At 37.7% G+C, this 23,690-nt stretch overlaps 1 protein-coding gene across 1 annotated transcript in view; it reads right to left on the reverse strand.

Annotated features, from left to right (window-relative positions):
• Positions 1-23,690, reverse strand: part of FMN1 (formin 1) — a 353,923-nt gene that overhangs the window by 282,949 nt on the left and 47,284 nt on the right. The window contains exon 2 of the mRNA XM_069462066.1: positions 3,828-4,003. Within this exon, the coding sequence (XP_069318167.1) occupies positions 3,828-4,003 (176 nt within the window). The remainder of the gene's footprint in view (positions 1-3,827; positions 4,004-23,690) is intronic.

Consider the following 23,690-nt stretch of genomic DNA (forward strand, 5'->3'; position numbering starts at 1 on the left):
CAAATTTCACAGGTCCATTAACCATTAAGGTGCTTCCAATAATTAAGCCAAGCTTATTATTCTTTTTATTTAAATTAAGAAAGCTGAAGTGTTGCCAGATTTGTCATTAACTTGCATTTTGTAGGGAAGACAGGTAGATGTCAAGGGAAGTGTGGGAAATAGCATGAAAACTAAACGTTGTGATTGGCAGAAAAGCAGAATTCTATTTAAATATGATGACAATCTTCCATACCAATTCCAAAATTGGAACTCATTTGAGAGAGCTGTTTAAATTAAATGTGGATTAGGAATCAAATCAGATTACTTTTTTTTCAACTACTTTATTATGATGTAAAATGATGAAGAGTTTGTAAAAAAAAAAAAAAAAGTGATTTTCCAAATTCATCAACGATTTATCACTTGCAATTGTTCTTTTTACCATGATAATTTTTGGATCATTTATCATATCACCCACAGGCAAATGATTTCTCTCTTTCTCTCTCACTTTCACCCACACACACGCTCACATATGTACTCACACACAAATAAACACACTTCTTCGAGAAACAAGCTGCTTTGATATTTCTGAATTCACTTCACTTGCAAATACAAGCCCCCCTGTCATGAATATTCTAATGATTTGGGTAAGCCAATCCTATGGCCTTTAGCTTTAGGTGTTAGGCTCCCATTGGCTTCCATGCAAACCGTACCAAGATGTGGCCCCTTCCATATAACGCAAAGACACCACAGCACATCAGTGCATTCACTGATGCTGAGTCTAACTCATGCTGTGGAGTTTGCCATTTAGGCGTGAAGGAAGGTGGATGGAATGAAAGCTGCTGGTGTTCCCATCAATGTTTCACCACTGACTTTATTTTATTTTTAATTGATATATTATAGTTGTACATATTTTGGGGGTACAGGTGCTATTTGGATACACGTATATGATGTGTAATGATCAAATCAGGGTAATTGAGATATCCATCATCACAATCATCATTAATTTTAAAGACCCAGGACAACTGGTACAAGTTGAGGCATTTAGTGTCCCATGTCAGCTACTGCAGAATCTTTACTGGAGGGGTTCTGTGGGGTAATTTTGGTTGTAGTTCTAGCTGTCTAATTTTGAGCGTGATTCTCGATCCTTTTCACTGATTATGGGAGATAAACCATATCCATTAAATAAGTGACTTTTGTTCTTAAATGAAAAACAAAACCAAAGAAAACAAAGTATTTGGGTCTAGACTCAGACCTATGTTCAAATCCCACCCCTGCCCTTACTGAACGTCTGTCCTTATTTGTACCTTAGGTATAATAATACCTCAAAGGACAGTGCCTGGAATTTAGGAAGGGACCAACACATGGAAGTCCTTGTCATAGGTTTAGACAGTCAGGTTGGATGTGGAATTGGTAATTACATCCTTCAGTTCATAAGATGTAATTACTTGGAAACGGATGCTGTGTCTCCCCAGCCAATTAAGCCAATTCGGTAAGGAGCATGCAGAACCTCACAGGTGAAAAGGAGATTGTGATGATTCTTGAAAACCAGAAGCACCAAGAAGAGTTCAAAGTTTGTATTTTAAAAGCTGGCATGCAAAATCCTACTTCCAGAGATTCCTGCAACAAGCATATAATCCTAATGACTGTTTATCTTCTCTGCTTTTCATATTTTTGCTGTCAATCTCAGGCTACACCTCTTTTAGTGTCATTTCTCCCCACCCAAGTCCCTTGTTTACACACATTTTACACACCATACTCATGGTGATCATTCCTCTCAGATGGCATCTTCAGGAAACTGCCTTTGACAAGTCTGGTTCAAAGTGCAATGAACCTGAGGTGTACGGCTAGTGGTGGCTCCTGGTTTGGTGGAAATGAGAAACTGCTCAATATGGCTAACTTTTTAATATTCATGCTCTAAATGGGCACTCTGGGGTGACTGAAGTTTTGTCATATATAGATGCAATTCACACATTTGGTGCATTCAGATGTTCTTTAAAAAGTGGTACCTAGAGTTGCCAGATTTAGCCAATAAAATACAGGACCCCCAGTTAAATTTGAATTTCAGGTAAACAAAATAATTTTGTAGTGTAAGCATGTCCCATGCAATATTTGGCAATCCCACAATCCAAAAGTGGAGCTGACAGAGCACTGGGCTCAGCCATTCAAAAGCTTTGTAGTTTGCCCAGAACACAGGTCCACAGAGTTTGCTTGAGCAGGGCTTTAAAATAACCACCCAAACAGATTCTCTACACAGCAGTCTGGCACCTAGACTTCAGTACTGGCTGCTAGATATTAAAATACATACTGCTTGTGTGATATTCTGATAAAATAAGAAATATACTGTATCTTTGGTCTTTGTCTCTGGCTTATGGCCATAACACCTAAAACGTTTGTAACTTCCTAAATAATAAGAAGGATAGAAGTATATATTGTAGTAATATTTGGGTTTTGTCTCCAGCTCTAAAAATAGCTCAGAAATAACATAGGTGAAAGGAGCACCTTTTGTTATTCATAACAAGCCCCTTACAATCACACCAGAGTTTACATTAAGGAGGTGTTTTTGGGGGACTGGTTGCCAGGGGAACCAATCTGTGATTAGAGAATTGGAATTCTCAGCCCCAGCCTCTGACCTCAGAAGATAGAAGGGCTGGAAGTTGAACTAATTACCATTGGTCAATTAATTCATCAATTAAAAAAACATAAACAGAGTGTTTTTAAAAGAAAAGAAAAAGAAAGTCTTTCAAAATCCATTTTAGCACTTTTACAGTCCAGGCCTGCTGTTTGCTGCAAATGCAACTTACAGTAATTCACCAATAGATGTCACTGTTACACTTCTTACTTTGAGCACATCTTTCAGGATGCACAACTTTACTTTTCAGGTAGGGGGACAAAAACAAAAACTTTACTAACTCCTGTGTCACAGGGTGGTAGATTTGTCATCTTTCAGCTTCATTCAAACCTCCTTGTATAATAACTATGATGTCAAATGCTTTTCTAAAATGACATACAGTTACTGGGGTTTTATGGTTATGAGAAGTACAAGGTTCTCCTGCTCTTTGGTTACCACCCCTCTGAACATCACAGACCTAAGCCACACTTGTCAAACACATAGTTCCAGGTCTGAAAGTAATGAATGGGAGAACTCAAGATTGTCAACCCCATCTGTGATAGGGAACTGGAGTGGGTAAAGGGGATGGTGAGAATCCTGAATAGTCTGGTCAATCCTATCAGGTCATCTAATTGTGGAAGTAGCTAAAACCCAGCCAGATGCTTTGTATTAGGCAGTCAGTGCTTCTGTGTCAATGAATACATGAAGGAATGAGAAAAAAAGCAGGGTATGTTTTTTAAATGGGTCATCCTGTATTTGACAGATTTTTTGCCAACCTATTCACCTGTTATTTGAGCAGCTGGAGAGAAGGAAAGGTTTATGAATGTGCAAGGAAGACAGGCTATTTGGATTTCACTGGAGAACCTGGACTATATCAGTTGGCTGACATGTTAGTTACAAATTTTTAATAAAATGGTATTAAGAAATGACGAGCAACAAATGGGTACTCCAACAATGAGGTTTAGGCTGCGAAGCTAATGTGAGCAGAGGGCTCTGAAAACAGATAATAAGCACAGTCACTTCTAGATGAAGTCACTTATCACTTTCTAGTGCACAAATTTCAAACCACCAAGATACATCTTGGTTTTCTGCAACTCATTGATTTTTTTTTTAAAACAATGAGCCACACACAAAATGCAGCTTCAGCCGCTTTACATACACAATTTACATTAAGTGCATACTAAATGAGCCTTTGTTGATGGCAAAGAACCACGACACAAACACAAAGATTTCTACTTACATGGAGATCCAGGTATAATTCGCTTCTGTTTGACTTCTCTCTTTCCTCGTGGAGCAAAAATGGACAGGCTGGGCCTGTTCTATAGCCCAGGACCCACGTACTTCCATCCCTGTTGGGAAGGTCTTTAGGTGTGTGGTCATTGAAGCTGTCCCAGGGAAAGCCCTCGGAGGAGATACCTAAACAAACACAGAGAAGACCATCAGTGACATAGCAGCTAAAATAAATAAGTAAAATCAAGCCAGCCATATTTGGGGAACTCCTACATGGACCTCTTCATACTATCTCTCACTTCACTTTCTAAGTTGTATTTCACTTTCCTCCAAAAGTGCTTCTCTCAATTACCCTTTCTGGATCATACTAACAAAAATTAAAACATATGCCCTCACTCTCAATTTAAGAAGATAAATCTATTAGCTGTACTATATCTTCCACATTCTTGCTTACCAATCCAGGCTGCCTGGTGCATTCTATTTCAGAATAGAATCAGAGGAGGAGCTGGGGATGGAAGTCAGGAGGCCTGGGCTGTAGGCTTTCCTATGAAATGGTGACACCTGAGCCAAGTTACTAACAGGTGTGTTCTTTGGGGGCAGGAACTGTGCCCGTTCATCTTCGTTTCTGGGGATAGAATCACTATACACAGTGCATGATGACATTTGTCAATTTGTTGAATGAGTGAGTGCTGCACGGGTAACCTACTTGGAACTCACTTTTGTCATCTCCAGGATTGAAGGTATTAAGCTAGTTCATTCTTACCTAATCTGTGTTAGGATGATAATAGTTAACTAAGTGCCAGGCACTGTTCTTAGCCCTGTTCTTAGCCCTGTTCTTCAATTTTTTAATTAATATATAGGTAGGTATCATTAGTGTTCTCATTTTAGATGGGGAAACTGAAGTACAAAGAAGTTAAGCAATGTGCTCAAGATCATAAAATCAGTAAATCATAAACCAAAGATTTGAACCCAGGCAGTTAAATACTAGAGACCATGCTCTTAATGACTACAATATATGGCCTCTGCCTGATATTCTTGAGATGGCAATACGTGTTCTACAACAAAAGGACCTTGTGGTCAAATAAGTGTGCGAAAATCTACATGCTATGGCCCTTAGAGAGCCACGATCTTGTTAGCATGTTAAAGACCTTGAGCCGTCCTTTAGTAAAGAAACCTAACTCTGTATAATAGGGTTTTCCAAACTTATCTGACCACAGAATCCATTTAAAGGGACACCTGCTAAACATGTTGCAAGCCACTAGTGTTCTACTGGAACACAGTTTGGAAAATACTAGATTAGATCACCTCTAAAATTTCATGTAGCACTTAAGTTCCTAGTCTTCTTTTAATTCCTGGTAAGCAAACTTGGCAAAATAATAAGCAACTAGGCAGAAGTTAAAGGTATAGTCTCTGTACTTTTGCAATAGAGATCACCGTTGGATATATGATAGGGTGTTTATTCCACATAATCCCTGTAAGAGAGTCTGTTTGGCAGTCACCCAAAGACAGCCAACGGCTTCTACCATGCTGAAAACCTAACTTACACGTAACTTGAGCTGAGAGAAAGTCAGCTAACAAAGGAACTGTGGGATAACATGCTTCTCCTTTATATTAGAGTAACATTTTAGAAGAAAAAATGTTGGGTAGTAGCTAAGCTTTTGCTTTTTGTTTGCCTGTTCAGTTTTTTGGTTTCCAATCACACTTTGAAGTGAAAGGTGATGCAGGTCACAGTGTTTCTACAGTCGCCCTCTGGCTGTCCACAAAACACCTTTCTGTGGCCACTGAGAAAAATGAGAGTCCAGGGCCTCATGAGTCTACCCTCACCTCTGCAGCCACTGGCTGTCTAGAAGGTTATAACCAGGCTCTTCCTTCACCTGGGCCAGATGCCTTAGAACAAGTACCTTTTCAGCCATTCCCTTGCTACCTACCATCTACAGATGGTCTCCTGGGCTGCCTAAAAGAATCTCGGGGGTGGGGGGAGGCACTCTGCTAAGCACCCCTGCTTTATCCTCACACTGACCTTGAGAGGAAGACAGTGCTGGCTACACTGTACTAGATGAAGGAATTAAAGCTCAGACCCCTTTTAACTTCCATTTATAGGGCTCATCCTCCTCCTAGACTATTTCTGTTCATTTTTGGTAAGAAAATAGGAAATAAACCTTTTAAAATTTATGGTGTACCCTCACCGTACTACCTCATCTTCCAAAACGTATTCATTTCTAATCAGATCCCTCATTTTTAATCCCTCTACTTTTCATTTTTATTTTGGAGTAGCTGCTGGCTTTGGGTAAAGTTTATACAGATTAATAAAACAATATAAAACATAATACATGCACTACAAGACACAATGTACAACACCTAAGGTAAGACATCTATGTCATCAGAGGCACATTGTCTGGTGAGTGTAGTCCATCATTTAGGTATGACAGAGTGGTAAGTTCTCATAATAACAAGGATTTGGGGTTAAAACACACATACATGTATGCATACACATGCACACACATGCAAACCCATGCACACAACTGCAGTGGCTATCTCATAGTGCATTAATGAGGTGAAGTATGCAATCCTAATTCACTCTCTATGCAGGGAAAAAACAATGTAAAATTTAAGCAGAAACAATGAAAATTAACTTCATTCTGGAAATGGTTTTAGTTTTAGAGTTAATTTCTAATACCTAAGGTTTAACCAGACAATATCCCCATGAAGGAAACACGCAAGGTAAAACCATGAAGCATAGTAATTTTGGTAAGGATCATTAGGACAGGAAAGGACCAAGGGCAGAAATAAGTAACATAAAACTGTTATTCTCAAAAATCTGACAAGGTAGGTTAGGACAAAGGACAAATTCACCATCTCAAAGACCATAACAAATTTATAAGATAATTTTTTGAATGGAGAGTTTTAATAATACAAATACAAGGCTTTTAGTCACACATGTCTGTAAGCATTAAAATAGGTAGTGCCCACACTACTCTTCTCACCTAAATAAATTTAATAAAATTTTAATAAATTTAGAAAAAAGTTACTCAAAATTAGGTAAATATATTCTGTCAAAATAGTCAACTGTCATTTAATTTTCTGACACAAACAGATTTTGAGGGTATTAGATTTTCAGAAAAAATTTTGTAAAAAGCTGAAACAGTCTTATCAATTTATGTCTTTCCCTCTCATGTGTATATTATAAATCTGGTTTTTACTCAATATTTATTAGTTATTTTGCTTCTCAAAGACATTTCAACAGTTTGGTTGATCACATATACACACACAGGTTATCTTTACAGCTGACCACGGTTAATACAACGTACAGCACACTTACAGTAAAGGCAGGTGACTTACCTTGGGACCACTTTGAAAGTCTGTGCTTTTCCCAACCATTCAAAGGATGAGCTGTACTTCCTGATGCTAACCTATAACATCAGACTGGGGTTTTGCTGTCAATTATCAATACAACAAAAGCAGACAGAAAGGAAAGGTAATATGCCATTTAAAACAGGAAGCAGAGTCCATAGCTCATCTTTCCAAAATGGAATCAGTCTCTCTACTTGTGGCGCACTGGATTACTGTTCCTACTTCTTCATTCCCTTTCTGCATTATGATTATGTACCCCAGGCCTTTCTAGGGACTGTCGTAGCTCCTCCCACCGGAGTTGATGTTGTATATTTCCCTTGCCATGTGACTTGCCCTGACTATCTGGATGTGGATGATGAGACAGTGTGCCAATTCTGAGCCAAGGCCTCAAGAGGCGTGGTGTGTTTTTGCATCCTGCTTTGCGCTTCTGCCATCACCGTAAGATGAACATGTCCTAGAGAGCCTAGAAGGAGACACATGGAGAAGACCCAGACACAGTCCTGCAGCCTGGAGCCAAGCTCAGCTGAACCCACACCAGATCGTGTGAACCTGAGCCAACTCTCCGGCCAGTGAATGAGAACAGTAAATATTTACTGTAAGCCATTGAGATTTGGGGCCTATTTATTGAAAGAGTTGCCTCATACATTTTCATCTGCCCCAACTAGAAGCACTATAATTACTAAAAATTTTAAACCTTTTCAGTTGAGAGGGCTTAAAGACTATTTTTGTTTTGTCATTTGTTCTGAAAACAATTATTCAATATAGTGTACAATGTTTTAAAAAATCAAGTGAAACCTCATGCTACATTCACTTCCTCATTCACACCAAGATCCACGCACAAACTACATTTCATTAAAAAATTAATCTTATTTACCAGGCATTGCCCTTAATCAGCTAAAAAACATATAAAAATGTATTCATTCTAAAGAGAAGTTTGTAAACATCCTATTAGTATATAATCAGATCTGGACAAAAGTCCTTAAGGAATGAAATTACAGTGCTTTTCAGGCTTTCTCCTCTTAATTTTCCTGCCATACCAAGCCCTCGATTGACAGCAATGATGAAGTGGTTATGCCTCCAAAAGGAGAATGGAAAAAAAGAAAAAATCCTCAGCTTGAAACTCTCAGGAGTTTTAGCTTCTATGCGGCAGTTCTCCAGGCCATCCATTATACTTGATTTAAATCCAAAGAGGTGAAATGTTCTCAACCGTGAATATCAGAACTGATATGTAAATGTAGTCAGGTTGTCTTCCGTTATGTTATTCAAACATGTACTTACAAGTAAGAAAGACAGCAATCTAGAGGTGCAGCTAATGGAAAGTGACATTGTTAAGTATTTGTAGAGCAGGCGTGAGCCTGTGTGTGTAATCATTCATGTCCATATCCAAGAAGACAGAGCTTTTGGTGAAAGTATAGTCTTGTGGTAGGTATCTGTCAATTAGAGATCAACACTCACCGACTGCCACTGCCCAAATTTTCATTCCCAGAGGAGTTAAACGATAAAATGTCACCAAACCATCTAGGTAGATATAATTCTGAGAAGGTGTCTTATGTATCCACCCTAGCTTCTAACTCTCCCCACTGGAAGTATGTGGGGAGAGAAATGATGAACAAGGACAGACAGGTGGAAAGTATGGCTGGGTGGATGAAGGCTGTTGGTGGATGAAGAAGTAGGAACCAGTGGGGAGGAGGCTACATCAGCTGGAGAACCTACAAGGAAAAGCATCCACAGCCATCAAGAAGTGCAATATGGTTTGCATTTCTAAAATCATGCTTAAATTCAGATTAAATAAAATGGAATTTTGAGTTGGAAGGGATCCTGTATACCTCCCCCACCTACCTGCTTTTGTAATTGGGGGAACTGAAACCCAGGAAGACTGTGATATTTCCAACATTGCCAGCTAGTAGAAAACGCAGAACTAAAATCCAAGTACTACAGAAATCTTTTATGCTGTTTAGAGAAGGACATTATTGCCAGTCCACAGAGGGGAATGCCGAGGTCTGAGAGCAGTAGAGGTGACCAGTTATGAGCATGGGCTTGGGGGCTTGACAAGTAGGCTCAATTCCTGGCTGTGACCTTTACTAATTGTTTGAGCTTGGTCAAGTTATCAAACCTCCCTGAGTCTTTACTTCCTCATTCATAAAATGAGGATAAGAATAATATGCCTGATATTGAGCGAGGCTCAAAATTGTTTTCTTCCAGGAAACTTTTCCTGGGCTGCGGGTAGAGGGATTTGATGAGGGAAGCAAACAAGTCCCTGCTTTAAGTAAAGAAACCTATATACAAGGAGGACATATTTAATATCACACTTTCATGTGAAAGGCTATTTTTTTTTGTCAAAAAGATAAAGAGAATAATAATTAAGCTCATAAGAATTCGTGGTCACACTGCACTGCAGCAGATCCTAAATCTGTTCAAGTTCCAAATATAGAATTCACGTCATCAAATGCAGTAGCTCCAAGTAAGTGGCTGATCATCTCTGAAAACAACAGCTCCTCAGGGTCCTTCAAAGACACCCCAAGATACTTCTTCCCTGAAGGTCAAACACAGGAGCCGAGAGCCATGAATGAAACTACGTATAAGGATGGCTTTAAATGAAACAGCATTTTAGGGAGGTATATAAATATATATTATGGTTATTATGTTAGCCTCCTCCATGGTCTTTCTCTGTAAAGAATGTTAGATAAAGGCAAATATTAAAGTCAGGAAACTCATTTGTGACCATCGTGATACTGGATATTTAACACTTGAAAAATAGAGGCACATATTTAAAGTACCACAAATGATGCTGAGAATATGTAGAAGGTAGGAGCACCTAGGTACGATTTGGTGCAGAAAAGATCAAGAAAGGATCAAATTTGGGAGGTTGTAGGATTCACTGAGACTTTAAAGCCTCTGTCTATTCTCAGATTAGTAAATGTTCAAGAAATTGGATGTTGGTACTTTAAATGCCAAAGTGATCAAAAAATTTTGGTGTGTGTGGTTATAAGAAATATACTTGCTTATTAACAAAAAATATTGAAGAACAAGAATACAAAGAACATGTCACATAGCATTCACTGTAAGTAAATTTGAATAACATTTTTCCCTTTCATGTCACATTATTCCAGTTATTATGAGGATAGTTGCACAAGTGGGAAGCCAAATTCTTGAAGAGATACGGTGCAAATTACTAATTACCTTAATAGCTAAGGAAGTATGGTAAAGAAAAAAAAAACTGCAAAATACTAAGCCTTGGATTATAAATGAGTTTTTAAAAATTTCTTTCTAAAAAGAAATGATCTTATGAGACCCACAAAATTGAATATTCATAACAACATAAATACCAAAAAAAAGAAGGCATGTTTACCAATATTAACGGTAAACATTTAAGAGATTGAGAATACGATGCGGCTCTGAGTGTCCTTGCAACAAAGCAAGAATGAAAATGCATTCAGTTATTTCACTCCTATTACCAGACGAGATCGGGCGCGTTCAGGGTGGTATGGCCGTAGACTTCACTCCTATTATCAAAAGAAAGAAACATACTTTTTCTTCAGGGCTGACAGAGGATTTTCTGGGTATGAAATTCTGAGAGAAATAGCTGTATAATTGAATTAGTTCCCACCTTAGGTTTAGCTCCATTTCAGTTGTTTTGACCAACAATTATCGTTACAGAGCCTTGTTGCCAGCACAAGAGGCAATAAGGCTGGCCTAGTCATCTATCAATGACCTTTGGCACTCTAACTAGAAAAGTCTGGATATTATCTTGACTGTGCAGTGATTTGGAACTTAAGTGACTCAGCAGAGCTGCTAAGTACTGGCCTCCGTGGAACATCCAGATTCCCAAATCGCCACCTTTTGCCAAAGTATCTCAGGCATTGCAGTGTTCCTATCTCCGTCTTCCACTAGGCCTTAGTACTGAGGAGGAGCCCTGCACTTTAGCCCAGCAACTTTAGCTGAGGCTTGATTTATCAGTTTCCCTCCCAACAAATCCACTTTCTTAAGGGCAAGTAATGTCCTACACGTGGGACATTTACTAAGTGTCACACACTTTATATATATTATATATCATTGGAGATCCTCACAATAATCCTGCAAGGTAAGTATAAAGTAATCCCACTTTAAAGATGAGAAAACAATGGAATTGAAAGTTAACTTCTCTTGGGGTCCAACAGTAAACGGTAGAACTGGTTTTTGAACCCAGAGCCCAGAATTAACCTCCTGCAATTAACAACTAAATACTAGACAAAATACAGGAAACAACTATTTTTAGATCTTTAACAGCAAGCAGTGCAGTACAATATTATAATCTTTGAGGGAGGTAAAACAAATGAGATGAGCTACATAATTGCCGAGGCTTTCTGCCGGCAGGTGATGTCTGTGCTGAAAAAAAATTAATACAGCCCCAGTGATCTGTGGAACACTATCAAGCAGTCTAACATATGTATAATTAGGAGCAGGTGGCAAGGAGGAACACAAAAATATTTAAAGAAGTATTGGCTTCAGTTTTCCAAATTTGATAAAAGTTATAAACCCACACATCAAAGTAGCTCAATGACTCTCAAGCAGGATAAACACAAAGAAAATAATGGTAAATAAACTGAAAATCAGTGATAAAAAAGAATATTATAAAATCATTCCGAGAAAATCATATTACGCATAGAAAACTAAAAAATTAGTAGACTTCTCCTCAGAACAGAAGACAATGGAATGACAACTTTAAAGAGCCAAAAGCACTCTAGGAAAAAAAGGGGGGGAGGGGGAATTAAATGGATAAAGAGAGAAATTCCACAATGATAAAGGAGGTAATTCATCAAAAAGACATAATTGTCCTAAATTTTTATTATTTGTACCTAATAACAGAACTCAAAATCCATGAAGCAATACTATCAGAACTGAAGTGAGAAATACATAAATTCACAATTATATTTGGAGATTTCAACATTCCTTTTTTAGTAATTGAGACAACAATTTGACAGAAAATCAATGTTCATATAAAAAAATTAAAGATTTGCCATTGGCCGGGCGCAGTGGCTCACGCCTGTAATCCTAGCACTCTGGGAGGCCGAGGTGGGCGGATCGTTTGAGCTCAGGAGTTCGAGACCAGCCTGAGCAAGAGCGAGACCCCATCTCTACTAAAAATAGAAAGAAATTATATGGACAGCTAAAAATATATATATAGAAAAAATTAGCCGGGCATGGTGGTGCATGCCTGTAGTCCCAGCTACTCGGGAGGCTGAGACAGGAGGATCGCTTGAGCTCAGGAGTTTGAGGTTGCTGTGAGCTAGGCTAACGCCACGGCACTCACTCTAGCCTGGGCAACAGAGTGAGACTCTGTCTCAAAAAAAAAAAAAAAAAAAAAAAGATTTGCCATCAATTTTACCTAACTGATATTTATATGATACTCTATCCAATAACTGCAGAATACATATTCTTTTCAAGTGCATATGGAATTTATCAAAATAGATCATATACTGGGCCATAAAACAAGTCTCAGTAAATTTAAAAGGATCAAAATCATAAAAAATATGACCACTGACTACAATGGAATTAAATTAGATACAAATAACAGAAAGCTATCTGGAAAATCCCAAGTATTTGAAAATTAGACATATTTCAAAATAACTCATAGGTCAAATAATCACAAGGGAAATTAAAAAATATTTGGAATTTAGCCAATGGCTTAATCAGAGGAAAATTTATAGCCTTATTTAACACTGAGTGACTGTCTTCCTGTACTATTTATTGCTGACAATATCTATCCACTGGACTAGGCGGGTGTCAGGCACAGTTGAGACATGGTTAACTCTTAGAAAACAGAAGGTTCAGTAACCATATGCTTCCTAAATGCTGAATACTGAGGCCTTAGCTCCCCTTATCCCACTCTACCCCCACTAAGCTCCCAGAACACGTTTAGTCTTCAGGGCTAGGCAGATACTGGAACACTCTTTTGAGAGAAACATGACCAGCTCAAGAGAAAGAACCTGGAGGTTCTTCAATAAACAGCCATCCTATATCACCTTATGGTGACATTCAAATCCAATATCCTTAAACAGGCACTCAGGGCTTCCAATTAGCTTTTTAGTCTCCAGACCTTAAGCAAGTACAGACAACCAGTGATTATAAGACAGCTGAGAAGAACTTCTATCAAAGACCAGGAAACAACAAAATGAGAAAGAGGCTGTGTCACTCCATACCTGCTGGACCAAGATTTTGCAGATGGCTACTTTCCTCCACAACCATAGCTCTCATGCCTCCACTTCTTGCCAGGTTCCTATGATACTGTCTCCTTTCTTTTCGCCTTCAGGCCTAAGGCTGGTAAGGGCTTTCTGCTGATGCTAGTTCCAGGGAAGCTCACAAATCCATGCTTGTTTTCTTAACTCTATCCTTCAGTCTGGATACGATCTCTTCATTAAGTTATTTTCATTTTAAACTCTTTTGAAGGTACTGTCTATTTTCTGTCAGGAGTCTGACTAATACAATAAATGGCATCAGGAATGGTGTTTATTTCCTACCCTCTAGTATGCTTGTATATTACTAAGGCATCGAGGGTTCTTGCTACCTGATGCTCACCATACTCAAATAGAATAATAGCAGCAATATAATGGGCCAGTGTAATCTTGTTTGAGCAACCAAGATGATCAAACTCCTTTCAGAATATATCATGACAGAGAATAGGAAAATTGTCAGAACCTTAAAGTAAGGCAGTGATGGTATACTGATATCCCTTCCAGATGAAGATGATTGGTATGAAAAGAAAGGATTTTCTAAATCAATAAATGCATATTAGGTCCAAGGAGCTATGTTGATATATTTGGTAGGCATACCATATCTGAAACACCACCTGCATTTGACATCCCCATGTAATTAATGTTACAATAATACAGTCATTTTCTAAAAGCCATTTAGTTTTCTCACTAAGCAAAAAACAAATTTAAGTGGAAATATGCTATGAATCGTTATCCCTGTATCTTCCCAATCTTTGAGGTGGCACAAATCTCTGCAGTTTCTCCAAGGATTAGTATATACCTTCAATCAGTGGGAAACATACAATCCCATTTCTCCTGGAATACATAGGTCTTGTAATCAAAAGCAGAGGTGAGAGTGGCCCTTTTCACTATTGCACTTAAAAAATCACTTGCAGAACTTTTGCTTCCTGTCCACGCAACCACCAACCTTAGGTTTGGTGGATTTGGAGGTCTTCATGCCCAAAAGAAGAATGTTTCCGGTAGAGAACTTAGCTATGGTTTCACTAAATAGGAAGCTGAGAATGTTCCCTGGCCATTTTAGGCTCTTATACATTAGAGATATACTCATTTACTTGGTTTCAGTGCCTAACAAAATGAATGTCTTTAGTAGAATATTCTGAACTGAGCCTAGAGTCTTAAACTTCTGGAGTGAAAAAACAAAAAACAGTAGAAATGTAAAACTGCACATTTTGAAAAATGGTATAGTATATAAATGAATCAATAATAAATATTCTTATATCAATATTAAAACAATACAGGGAAGCTGTTTTGAAACAAATGCTCTCAAAGGTTCCTGGTAAAAGAGCAAATTGGTATATGACCTTGAGAAGCTATTTGGTAATATATGCATATCTGAAACAGGGGTTGACAACTATGGCCCAAGAGCCAAATACAGCCTGCAGCCTGTTTTTTACACTTTTACATTTTTAAAGGAGGGCAGGGAGGAAGAAGAGAGGGTAGGTGCAGTCACAGAAATCTTATGGCCCACAAAGTCAAAAATATTTACTATTTGACTCTACAGAAAAAGTTTGCCAACCTCTGCTCTAAACTATTAAACATATTTTTATCCTTTAACCAATAAAATTTCATTTGCGTGAATCTATCCTAGAAGAAAATCATCTTTGCTATTCAGGATCTATTACAAAGATATAAGGTGTCCACCAAAGTGTGATTTATGATAGAAAAACGTGGGAAATTAAACACCACAGATTATGATACATCCAATACTATGAAATATTATGTAGTTACTTAAAATTATGTTTTCAAAGAATATTTAATAATGGGAAAATATGATATGAAGTACAAAATGAAATTTTTACCCTAATTTTAGGAAAGCAATTAAAATGTTAGCAACAAGTTTCATTTCTTTACATTTTTCTATACCAATGAACTTTCAAAGCTTTATCCGCTGACTATTGCTTTTATGATCAGAAAAAAAACTAAAAATAAATAAAAAAGCAGGAAATAGATTGGAACAAGCCTTAATTACCAAAAGATGTTATCCAGTAAATTTAAGTTGCACAGTGAGCCAAATCTGGCATTGACTATCTGCCAATGATGTGTTCTTTCAAGATGTGCAAATTGAGTATAGTGGGGAAAGTCATTATTTTGAAGTCAGCAAGTGTACTCTAATTTAAAAACTATATTTATCTACATAATCCTGTAATCCTTCATAACAATCCCTGCCCCCTACCTCATATGCACATCCAAAAGCACAAAACACATTCTATTTTAAACCAAGAACACAGCTATCTTTACCTGCCATTCTTTAGTAACATAAGAACTAACAAGATATTTAATGTTGCGGGTTTGTTTTTTTTTTTAAATCCTGCATCACCGGTCCTATGAATATGACATTTCCCTCCTCACAGACCTTCAATGACTTCTTGTTGCATACAGAATAGAATCCAAATTCCTCAGTTGGAGCAGAAGACCCTGTATGCTTGGCCTTAACAAGCTTTCCCAAATCCCCTCTATGAACCCCACATATGTATCCCAGCTTCCATCCTACTGGGCTGCTTTCCATTCCCCATTCCTCACTTTGTCTATCCACTTCACCTGGGGTGACCATGCATTTGCAACAGAAACACAAAATGGTACCCATCCTTCAGGGCCCTCCTTAAATCTAAATTCCTCTACCATGTTTACTCCTGTCTTTCCAGACAAAGTAAAGCTTCCTTCTCTGTTATCTTGAGGTACTTAGCTCACATGACAACTCTGTGATGTGCTAATTTGTTCTACGTGTGTCTGCTTTACCATGAGACTGTGAGTCTTCAGAGGCTTTTCCCACGGCATCCATGTATCAGGCTGTGTCTTCATAAGCAGCACACTCCAAGTTTCAGAAGCATCTAACTCATACTCAGAGATGTAATTTCTTCCCTAATTTTCAATGAAAGAAGGAGCTGTAGGAGAAATGAGAAGATGTGCTGGGTGGGTGAGGGGGGTTGTAACTAGAGGAGTAAAACTTTAAGGGGTGGGAAGACAGAAACTCTCTCTCAAACTCCATAGCTGAATTATTTTCATAAAACTAAGTTTAAGTAACAGGAACCTAGTGCCATCAGGTAGAAGAATTTAGCCACCCCTAAATTATGGGATTCTTTATTTTTATCCATCCACCCTTCCTTCCTTCCTCTTTTCCTCGCTTCCTCTTCCTTCTTCCTGTCCTTCCTCTCTTCTTGACAAAGGAAAGATTCACCATAAAATCTGAGTGCTCTTGAGTATTACTGAGACCATAATTGCAGGGCAAGCCCAAAGAGTCTACCTCGCCAAGTACGACCCCTGAGCAAACCCAAATGACATGATGCCTTTCTGTTTTTTGCCCCTTCCATGGTCATCGTAAAGTTGGAGATGGATTATGGCAACACTGACTAACTTTGGTTTTATTTCCCCTAGATGAAAATTTATAATAACACCTTTTTATATGAGTATTCAGTATGAAGAAATTTACTTTTACCAAATTTTGAAACCAGTGAACTAATCAGGCCTTCTCTGATCTCCCTGTTTAAAATAGATGTCTCCAGTGGTTATTTTACAGCAATCTAATTTTTCCTCCATAGAATATATTTGTTTACTTGTTATTTGTCTCTAAGGTCCAGGGAAAAGTTTTATGGGGGCAGAACCTTACCTGTCTGGTTCTCCAGTACCAGGCATTCCAGCATTAACACAGTGCTTGCTTTTATCAGGTACATAATAGTATTTATTGAATGAATTACATCATATAAAACACGTACAGTTTATGTGCAGAACATCCAGGTTTTTCAGTGATAAGTTCTACTCTTTTTAAAATCAGTCTTAAAGAGCGGCTACTATTGAGCTTAGCAGAGACTCTGGAACAGAACAGCCTGGGTTTAAATCTCAGCTCCAACCTCTTACTAGCCAAGGGACCTTGGCAATTTACTTAACCTCTCTATGTCCCAGTCTCCTATGTAAGAGGGGGAAATAATGGTTCTCACCTTCTGCAGTCACTGTAAATATTAAAGAGCTAATATACACAATGTGTTCAGATCAGTGCCCAGCACCCTGTGAGCACTACATAAACCCTGGCTGTTAGAATCGTTACTCTTTGCACAGTACTGAATTAGACACCGTAGAAGGAAAGAAGGTACAATGGGACAGAGCTCCACTTCTCCCGAAGGATTCACTTTCAAGTTCAAATGAATAATTTAACAACTATATTCTCAAATTTTATTTTATTTATTTTGAAATATTTCTGTTGCTTTTCTAAATATGTCAAAGACTATAATGTGTCAAAGAAAAACAATCCTAAGCCACCAAAATGAGTTTCATGTTTTCATACAGAGGAATATTAGAGAAGAAGTAAGGGTCTTCAGAATGTTTGGTCCAGCTACGTTATCATGATTTCTTTTCTGTTATATCTTGCATATATTTGGCCAAGTATAAAATTAACTCTAATCATCTTTAATGTAGTAACTTGTTTTTAGCATCTTATCACTCTCTGAAAATTGCCATTTTTCTCCTGATATAACTGCCATAATCTCAAATATGATTTTACTATGTCTTGGGGCTATTATCCTACCAGAAAACACAGCTCCAATTTAAAATGCATGTCAATAGAAAAATCAATTTACTAAAAGAAAATTAACTTCATAGGCAAATTTTCAGGAAAGCAACTAATCCAAAGGGAATTAAATCTTTGCTAAGAATAGAATTGAATTCATCATTTTTTAACCAAGGACTTAACAATATATTCAAGTTCATGATAAACAGTCCCTAAAAACGATTCCACCAAATGATAGAATAGGAACCTTTGAGCCTCACATTGCTGAGAAATTATAAATAAGCACAAAATTGCCAATAATGGCTTTGGAAGAGCAACGACTGAATTGTATAGTGCTGACAAGTATTTCAGGAGTCGTGTTTTTACTTTGGGCTTAAATTTTATTTGTATCCATATATAAGTGGACTTTCTTGCCAAATTCTCACAATTTATAATTTAAAATAATAGTATGAGTCACAACAATGACTCATTGCTAAGAAATAGAAGCACCAAATAATTTATTTCATCTCCTTTTATTTGAAATGACAATCCTATAAATATTAATGATAGAAATGCTGAAAATTCCTAGGGAAACCCACAACCACCCTGCTATGAGGTCAGGGGAAATGACATATTAGAGGACTCAGCACAGCTGAAATATGAGATGTACCCAAGATGATTCCAGCCACTGAGAACATAATCAGCTAAAGGAAAAGAAAACACAAGTACTAGGGAAGCTGGTAATATGTATCTATTCCTGAAGCAATGTCTTTCAGCTAATTAAATCCTAAAATAGCTTCATAACTTTCCAAGGAACCAAGGCTAGTGTCAATTAACTGCAAAAGAGAAAATAGTAAAGGAAAAATTAGAGAATTTGATGTAAATAGTAAAGGCATTACTTTGCTGAAGTGATTTGACAGTTATTTTCTTTGTAGAAATTTTTTTTTAAAAAAATCTCTATTTTAAAAATAATGCAAATTTGAGCCTTAATATTTGCATCATTAAAAGGAGAAGCAATGAGAATGTCAAAATCTCATTTGTGGTGGCTTCTGTGGTAAGCTTCTGGACGACAGAATGACCCTCTCCAAGAGTTCTTAGAGAGATGGTGGAGATGCCCAGGATATAGCACTTTGCAAGCTAGGACGTGTCTCACGACAGGTGTGTTCTCACTTGGATGCTCTCTCTCTCTCTCTCTCTCCCTATCTCTCTCTCTCTCTCAGCCTAGATACACGGGATTGGAAACCAAAGGGTTAACAGTCAACATTTTTTTTTCTGACTCTAATGATTCTAGGTGGGACACTCTGGATGTTTCGTTATTAAATGGAGACATGTTCCCACTGGTCAGGGGTCATCCCTCAGAATTAGAAACAAAGACTTTCTCTTTGTTGAGCTCGTTTTGAGCTCCTCCAGTCAGGAAAAAACAAAACAAAACAAAAAACGGGCAAAAAAGAGGTAGAGGGTATGATCAATGACCAGCATGATTTATCCTATTAAAAAGAAATAGAATTGTTTGGGATTTGGCAGGATATGAGAGGAATCTGAAGGACAAGTTAGCAGAAGACTCTCATTATATTATCTGGACTGAACTGTTAAAGGTTCAGACCCCTCAGAAATAAAGGTTTGTCTTCCCCCAAGAAACCCAGATCAGCTGAAATACTGGCTAAAGGCAAGGGTGACTTGTACGGGTAATAATGACTGGGGAAAGACTCACTGTACTATATGATCTTGAGGTTAGGTAGAAAAACAGGGAATCCTGACTAAACCTGTATTTCCTTACATACTGTTAGGATATCTAGAGAGGGAATATTTACTTCCTGTTTTTGCTTTCAATACATATGATCTACTTTTTCTTCAGTTTTTTGGAGTCTCACTACTAGGGTACATTAATTACAATAAAAGTATCCATTTGATTCATAGGTTGCAAAATACTGTAACAGATCACGATAGAACAAGAAAAGAAAAGAACACTACCCAGCAAGGACTCAGAGAACAGGGTTCCCATGGCATCACTGCCAGATCTCATAACTGTGTGAGCTAGTGCTGTCGTCTGTTGGGGAGGAGGTGTTTGTAGTTATGTGTGCTAGAGCTGAGCATGCTGTAGAGGGGCTATGTGGATATGTACAATGGAGTGGGGGGAAACTAGAAGGTCTCTTTTAGAATGGCTGTCTGTCCCATAACCATAACTCTGGGAACGGCTCCCAGTACAGAAGGGGGGCTCTGAGCAGCCATGTCTCTGCCATGATCTGGACCTTTCAGAGCTGACTGAACGGCAAATGGCTCCATGGCTCAGCCAATGCTAGGGCCAAAATCTCCAAAAATGGAGATTTTTCTCTCCAAAAACTTGGGAACATGACAGTGAAAGAAACTGAGAGTCACTGAATCTCAGTCTTTTTTTTTTTTTTTTTTTTTTTGAGACAGGGTCTAACTCTGTTCCTTGGGCTAGAGTGCAATGGTGTCACCATAGCTCACTGCAACCTCAAATTCCTGGGCTCAAGTGATTCTCCCGCCTCAGCCCCCCAAGTAGCTGGGACTACAGGCATGCACCACCATGCCTGGCTAATTTTTGTATGTTTTGTAGAGACGTAGTCTTGGTCTTGCTCAGGCTGGTCTCGAATTCCCCACCCCAAGCGATCCTCCCACCTTGGCCTCCCAGAGTGCTGGGATTACAGGTGTAAGCCATCGTACCTAGCCCCATCTGAAACTCTTGATTTTCTTCCTAACCTTGTTCCTCCCTCACCTTGACCTTCTTGCTGTTCTGTGAGCACACCAATTTCATTCTTGCCTCTGGCATTTACACTTGGTATTTTCTCTGCTGGGATTTTGTTACCCAGATTGTCACACGGTTGATTTCTTCACATCATTCAGGTTCCCATTCAAATATCCTTCAAGCAGAAAGGCCTTCTTGTCTCTGACTCTCTGCCAACATTTTCTCTCTTAAGTATTAATATTTTACCCATTGCACCTATCATTACCTGAAACTATATAATTAATGTCAGACAAAGTTAGTTGCAGCAATACAAAGTATCAGATCTGATTTTCTTCTGTATAAATGGCATTTTGATGGTCTCTCTTTCAAGACAAAGAAAAGGGACATGCTAGTACATTTCAGACATTTCACGTAGACCACTTACCAATTATAGTTAACTACTTAACTCTTCAAGCCCCAGAGGTGTGTTTGTAGATCTTCTATCAAGAAAGGAACATAGGTTTCAGCTTGGATATCATGTTATTGGGAGTTAGTGGCTAGAATGCAACATTGGCAAGAATTCTGAGCCATGTTCAGGTCCCACAGAAAAGAGTCTTGTGACTCTTCCCTGAGAAAGCAATGCCTTCCTTGGCACAGGAGGGACAGTAGTGGGCTATATGCCATGTTTTTGACTAAGCTCCCTCTGTTTTCTTTTGTCTGCTCATTTTTTGGCAGCTCTTACTCATTGGCATCCTCACTGGCTTAATAAGAAAACAGAAGAGATATGAAACTCAATCAGACAAGTTAACAGTTGCTGCTTTAGTAGAAGTTTTGATGGAGGGGGAAAAACAAATGAAGCTAAATACACACTGCAATGATCAGTGAGTGTGAATCATCTATGAATCTCTTACTCTCATGAGTAGAGAAAGAAGATAATGACACACAAAGAAAGAAAACAAATTCAAAATGGGATTATTTTACATCCTTGCCCTTCAGGAAAAGAAAGATTAAATTATGAAATTATGAGATTACAATGTAGATGACACTGAAGAGTCTCTGCTATTAGTAAAACATTACTTTTATTTTCTAATTCTCTAATTCTGCTATTAAGCAAGGACAGACCTAGAGAAATTAAAGATAGGAGGAAAAAAAGAAAAAAAGGGAAAAGGGAAAAAAAAAAGCCACTATATAATAAAAACCACCCAATCATTCAAATTCCTCTCCCCACTTTTAAGAAAGGTCAACTGATAGCCCCTGGCTCCTGACATGTAACTATATCCTATTCCTCTTTTGATGTTCTCACCAAGAGGGATTTAACTGCCCTTTCCTTGATTCATTAGATGGTCACTTCAAAGAGACCCTTAAGAGGCAACATTTGCCCAAACAACTCCCCTGTCTTAGTAAATCCAGATAAAACCCAAAAAGCAATTCATCCTAAATTTCACACATTATTGTCTTTGGCCCCTGTCAGTGACCTCAGCCTACAATATTGATTACCACTCTGCCTCCCAATATGAATCCTTCAGATGATCAATCAGTTCCCAGAATAGCGAAAGAGTTATCCAGTCTAATACTGAAAATATCTCAGTGCCCACAATTAGCCCAAGAAAAAACCAAACAATGTAGCAAATTTGTCATAACTTTACCATTCATAGCCCATTTCTTTCCCCAAAGGTGAGGAAGGAATGATCCATACTTGTTCTAGAGCAGGCAGCAAGACTCTATCTGAGATGAAGATGGGTATGTGGTTTAGTACTAAACTAACATATTTTATTAAATTAACAAATGTCTTCACTCTAACATGCAAACAAGATTTGTGAGGTTCCTATGCAAGGACAACACACAAATCCATGATAGTTTCCATATTTTTGTTAAGACTCTAATAGATTAATGGGCAAACGGCAAATAGGAAGACCAATGAGCATGGGAAAATGTTCAACATGACTAGTAATGAAAGAAATGCAAGTTAGAAGGATGATAAAACACAGTATTCCCCCATAAATCAGAGAAGCTAAAACCTTAAAAACATGCAACGTTGGTAATAGAGTAGCAAAATGGGGCACTGCTCTAAAAGTAGGACAGTGCACACCACGTTTAAGTTGGCCCCAGAGCTTCGTGCAGCACCTGGACATAGAAGTCCCATTAAATATTTTTGAATAAATAAATAAGTGCATGAGTAGTCTTTGGGTGGGGGTATACTGAATAAAATTTGGAGGAACAATTTGATAATAAATATTAAAAGGCAAATAATCATCATACTTTTGATAGTGTAGTACTTCTCAGAATCTACTATAAAAAACTCTCTAAAATGCAAACATCCTAGGCAAAAACAATTATTTCAGATTATTAAAATTCTGAAAAATTATAAACAAAAGTCAAGTGGCCAAAATTGGGTAAATAAGAATACATGGATGGATAGTCCATTCTCTGTGCAGAATAGTTCACAATGGTTTCATTTGGGAAAATTATGATTGAAAATACTGACAAGTTGAGAAATACTGACAAGGAAAATTTATAAAAAGTCAAAAAACATGGGGAAATGCTTATATAAACATGTTGAGCCAAAAACATTATGTATCAAGTATGGGGAATTTTTTTAAGCATAGTAAAAAGATTGGACAGAAAAATAAATTTTAATAGTAATTTTTTTCTATAGGTGGTGATGGAAAGTTTTTTCTAATCTTATAAATCTTTCCATGTTTTGCTATAATGACCTTATAATGGTTTTATAATAAAAAAGTAAAATTGTGTATTAAAGTTGGAAGAGTACTTTTTGAGGACTGCTATTCTGTCATGCATCCCAAATAGCATCAAGAGGACGTGTCCCCATAGCCCCTCATATTGCAGCTTTTCTTCTCTTTTTCTTTTTAATGTTTGACTGTATTCAGGAAGTGCAAATCAATACGGCTTTTTGATGACTAACAAGTCTTTTATTTTAAAATGTATTAAATCTCAATTAAAATCCTTTTGCTATTCCTTCAGCCATTTTCTTTGTTATTAAAGTGAAGATGGAGACAACTTGTCAGTATTTTCAATCAAAATTTTCCCACATTAAAATAATTTTTAATGCCTTGGCATGCAGTATATTATAATTAACCTTAATGAAGG

This window comes from Eulemur rufifrons, chromosome 2 (assembly GCF_041146395.1).
Source record: "Eulemur rufifrons isolate Redbay chromosome 2, OSU_ERuf_1, whole genome shotgun sequence".
Lineage (NCBI taxonomy): Eukaryota > Metazoa > Chordata > Mammalia > Primates > Lemuridae > Eulemur > Eulemur rufifrons.